Consider the following 3,792-nt stretch of genomic DNA (forward strand, 5'->3'; position numbering starts at 1 on the left):
TGACTGCCTCCCACCCACCCTCCCCGCCTCCCCTTGAGGGTCCGCACGCTGTTCCATGTGAAACCCATTTTTAATCCTCTGCCTTTAACAGAGGCCACTGTAGAAACGGGAGGGGCTCCGGGCCAAGGAAAATCCTGATTCCAGGAGCTTCCTTAGAAGGAGAAGGAAGTGGCTTTATGGGTCAGGGGAACCCAGACAAGGAGCTGGGGACCTGGGCTCCAGCCGCCCCTGTGACCTTCCTGCTGAGTGACCTGAGCTGGGTCACTTGCTTCTCTGGGCCTCGGCCTCCTCCTCTGTTCCATGGGGCTCGCTGTGCCTGGTGCCACCAGATCAGGAGCAGAACTGAGAGGGCGGGTGTGTGGGGTCCCCGCTGGATGACTTCTCTCCTACCCCCCACCTCCCGTGTCCCCACAGTCCCTGGCAGAGGGGCCTCCATCCCAGCCTGGGCCCAGTCGACTCAGGCCCGCAGAGGAGGAGCTGCCGCCTCCCCCAGAGGAGCCTGTTGGCTTCCCGGAGAGAGAGGCGTCCACAGGTAAGGGCACAGGGCTGGGGGGATAGAGGGGGCCCCGGGGGCCCTCGGGGGGCTGGCCTGGGCTTCCATGTGGGAGCTAGGACAGCAGGGACCACCGGTGTCTTCTCCAGCTCACGGTTCAATGACGGGCCTTATAGTTGTACAGCAACTTTCTTTTATTGCCTTAACTGTTTCTCCTGTAGCACTAAAACCCACTTAAAATTGGTCACCAGATTTGCTCTGATAGCAAAAATACCTTGAATTTTTCTCACTATTTACTTTTTTGAGTACAGAAGACCCTCACCTCATACAAAATAGAAACCATGAGAGGGTACACAGCGTGCTCTTCCCGAGTGCCCAGCTGTGAACATCTGGCCTCAGCACTGGGACGTACGCCTGGGATGTTTTCTGAGAAACCAGCAGATCCAACTCCTGGGGTGGAATGGGGGTCAGAGCAGGGTGGGAAGGAGGCCGAGGGCATCCACAGCGGGCTCTGGGGACAGCCCAGAGTGCACCGGCCTCAAGATGATTGGCCCGGATTGGGCCATTCTGGGGTGAGAACGGGCCTGAGAATTTGGGGGCCCCCATGACGTCCAGGAAAGAAAAGTGTGTGTCAGGTCCAAGGACGCCCCGTGGACTCGCGTCGGATGGTGCTCTCTCTGTCCGAATTCCGCGGCTGCCACTGTGCTTGGAAAAGTCACTTACCCTCTGGGGCCTCACTGGCCCATCTGTCGAGTGGGGGCAGGACGGGCTGTGTGAGAACTGGGTGAGCTGAGGCACAGAAAGCTCAGCCAGCGGCTGGCACACAGTGGGCACTTTATCCACCAGTGCCCTTGTTGTCGTTTCTTGGATTTAAATCTCAGATGCCCTCTGAAACTTGTTTATAAAAATAGGTAATGAATTTGTAGGAAAGTATAAAACCAAAGACGATGACAGCCAATATAAGCATATATACACTGAGTGGCCAGATTATTATGACCACGCTGCCCCATCCCCACATCACCCTGTTTCCTTCCCGACAGCCTCTGTTGTTAACATCTGTATATTCTTCCAGATGTTTTATGTGTATATTATTATTATTATTTGCATAACTAATTCACTTCATTGTACTGACGGGGTGGTCATAATAATCTGGCCACTCTGTGTACTTCCCAACAGCACATACAAAGGCAAGAAACAAAAGAGAAGTACTTTAAAGAACTTTTGAAGATTTCTTCACATACTGGTGTCTTTTTTGGAACAGATATTTTATTATCAGACTGATTGATACATTTTAACCAAACACATAAACCAATTTAAGAGGAATTTGCAAGCATATGGTGTTGTTTTTGTTATTATTATTCTATGTCAGTCGCCAAGATTGCCCACGGTGGCCAGTTGGACTGTATATGGAGGGAGGCCTTTGGGTGGCCACGTGGGCTCCAAGGCCACCGTTAGGGTCCCTTGGTGCTCATGCCCTGCCCGCCCAGCCCCACTTCTCGAGGTTTGCTCTCTGGGTCCCTATTTTCTCTCCTCCCCACGAACCTGTGGGCTGGGCTTTGAGTCCTTGTCAGGGTGACCCAGCTGGGGAGAGAGAGAGAGAGAGAGAGAGAGAGAGAGAGAGAGAGAGAAAGGGCATGTTCCCCCACAGGGTGCCAAGTGCAGCCCCGGAGCTGAGTGTGGTTGGTTTGCCACCCTAGGGCCTCAGCTCAGCCTTAGCCATGGAGGCTGCTGTCTGCAGAAACCACCCGAGAAATGAAAGGTGGGCTCTCCCTGGTCGGGGAGCCGCCCTGCTCCCGGGTTCATGCTTTGATGACTGTACCGTGCGCTGGACTTGGGTCCCACAGAAATCCCAGACACGGCTGATGGCACATGCGGTCACTTAGGGAAAGAGGGGTGCAGGCATGGTGACAGTGAGCCAGCGTGTCCTGGGATGGGCTGTCATCGCCCCATGGAAGCAGACAGCTGCCCAGGGAGGAGGTAATGTTTGAGCTGGGCCTCTAAGGAAAACAAATTCACCTTGAGGCGGGAAACACACCCAGGCAGGTGAGGGAGAAAGAGTGGAGGAAGGGTGAGAGGTCCAGGTGGTCAAAAAGAGGTTGAGGCCGGGGGAATTGGGGACTTGATCTTCAAGGTGGTCGGGAGCCGTGGAAGGCTTTTGAGTCCAGGAGAAACAGCCTCACACTCTAGAAAGATTACTCCAGGGAGCGGGTAGGAGGCAGGATTGGAGCCCACCGGGGCACCTGCAGCTTTGGATATGGGACTGGGTGCTATGATTCCAGCAATAGAATCAGCTTTGATTGAATATGGAGGCTGATGGTGGAGAAGAGGATGCTGGCCTGTGGGTTGGGCCGGAGAGGGCAGCAGAGCCAAGTGGCCAAGAACTTGGGCTCTGGGTTCAAATCCCAAGTTCTGCTGCTGCATGTCCCTGAACAAGTGACTTTCTTCACCTCCTGGTGGAAGGTGGGGGTCCCCGTCTGTAAGGTGGGGATCGCAGCAGTGCCCCTCCCCCAGCAGCGTTGGGGGATTGATGAGTTAATGGGCAGAAAGCGCTTATGGCCCAGGGTCGGTCTCGGTCTGATGGTTCTGTCCCCGCTGCCCAGATGCTCTGAGCAGGTCAGGCTGTCTCCCTCCCACCAAGGAGCTGGCCTGACCCTTGGGGACTTCAGCGCTCCCAGGAATCGGCCTCCGGGTGAGGGAGGGAACTAGGGGTGTGGCCTGGGCTGGGAGGGCAGTCAGCTTGCTGGATGGGAGCTGGAGGAGCTGTTCCCTTCCTCACTTTTCCGTGGAAGAAAATTAATCACCGGGAGGAGAACAGGGCAGGGTTGCCCTTTGCCCTCCCAGGTGTGTAGGTTGGGGGAGGGGCAGTCAGGACTATTGGGTCCCACCCTGTAGCCAAGTCACCTGGTAAACACCTGCCCGCCCCCAAGGACATCCCAGCCCCTTCCTTAGCTGGGCTGGGCTCTCTGGTGCGGTGGGGTGGCTGTGCCATCTTGTTAGGAGGAGGAAGGCTCCATGCCCCTGGGAGGGGTCTGTGTCCAGGAGGAGTGTACCCTTTGCCCTGAGCCCACGTTCCACTCTGTCCCCCAGCCCCCCCCGGAGCGAGGCAATGGCCTCACAGCCTGAGAAGCGGGTCGCCTCGTCCGTCTTTATCACCCTGGCACCCCCACGTCGAGATGAGGCTGTGGCTGAGGAAGTGAGGCGGGCAGCTTGCGAGGCCCGGCCTGGCCGCCCCTGGGAATCTGCTGCCCCCACGAAGGCACCTGGAGCTGGCTCGGCGGGGAGGCCCAGCCCCTGGACAC

General features: G+C 56.7%; 1 protein-coding gene across 1 annotated transcript in view; it reads left to right on the forward strand.

Annotated features, from left to right (window-relative positions):
• The window catches only part of FBLIM1 (filamin binding LIM protein 1), a 61,785-nt gene that overhangs the window by 10,301 nt on the left and 47,692 nt on the right, over positions 1-3,792 (forward strand). Inside the window, exon 2 of the mRNA XM_005886184.2 lies at positions 3,581-3,789. Within this exon, the coding sequence (XP_005886246.1) occupies positions 3,600-3,789 (190 nt within the window). The 5' untranslated portion in view covers positions 3,581-3,599. The remainder of the gene's footprint in view (positions 1-3,580; positions 3,790-3,792) is intronic.

Source organism: Myotis brandtii, unplaced genomic scaffold (assembly GCF_000412655.1).
Source record: "Myotis brandtii unplaced genomic scaffold, ASM41265v1 scaffold96, whole genome shotgun sequence".
Taxonomy (NCBI): domain Eukaryota; kingdom Metazoa; phylum Chordata; class Mammalia; order Chiroptera; family Vespertilionidae; genus Myotis; species Myotis brandtii.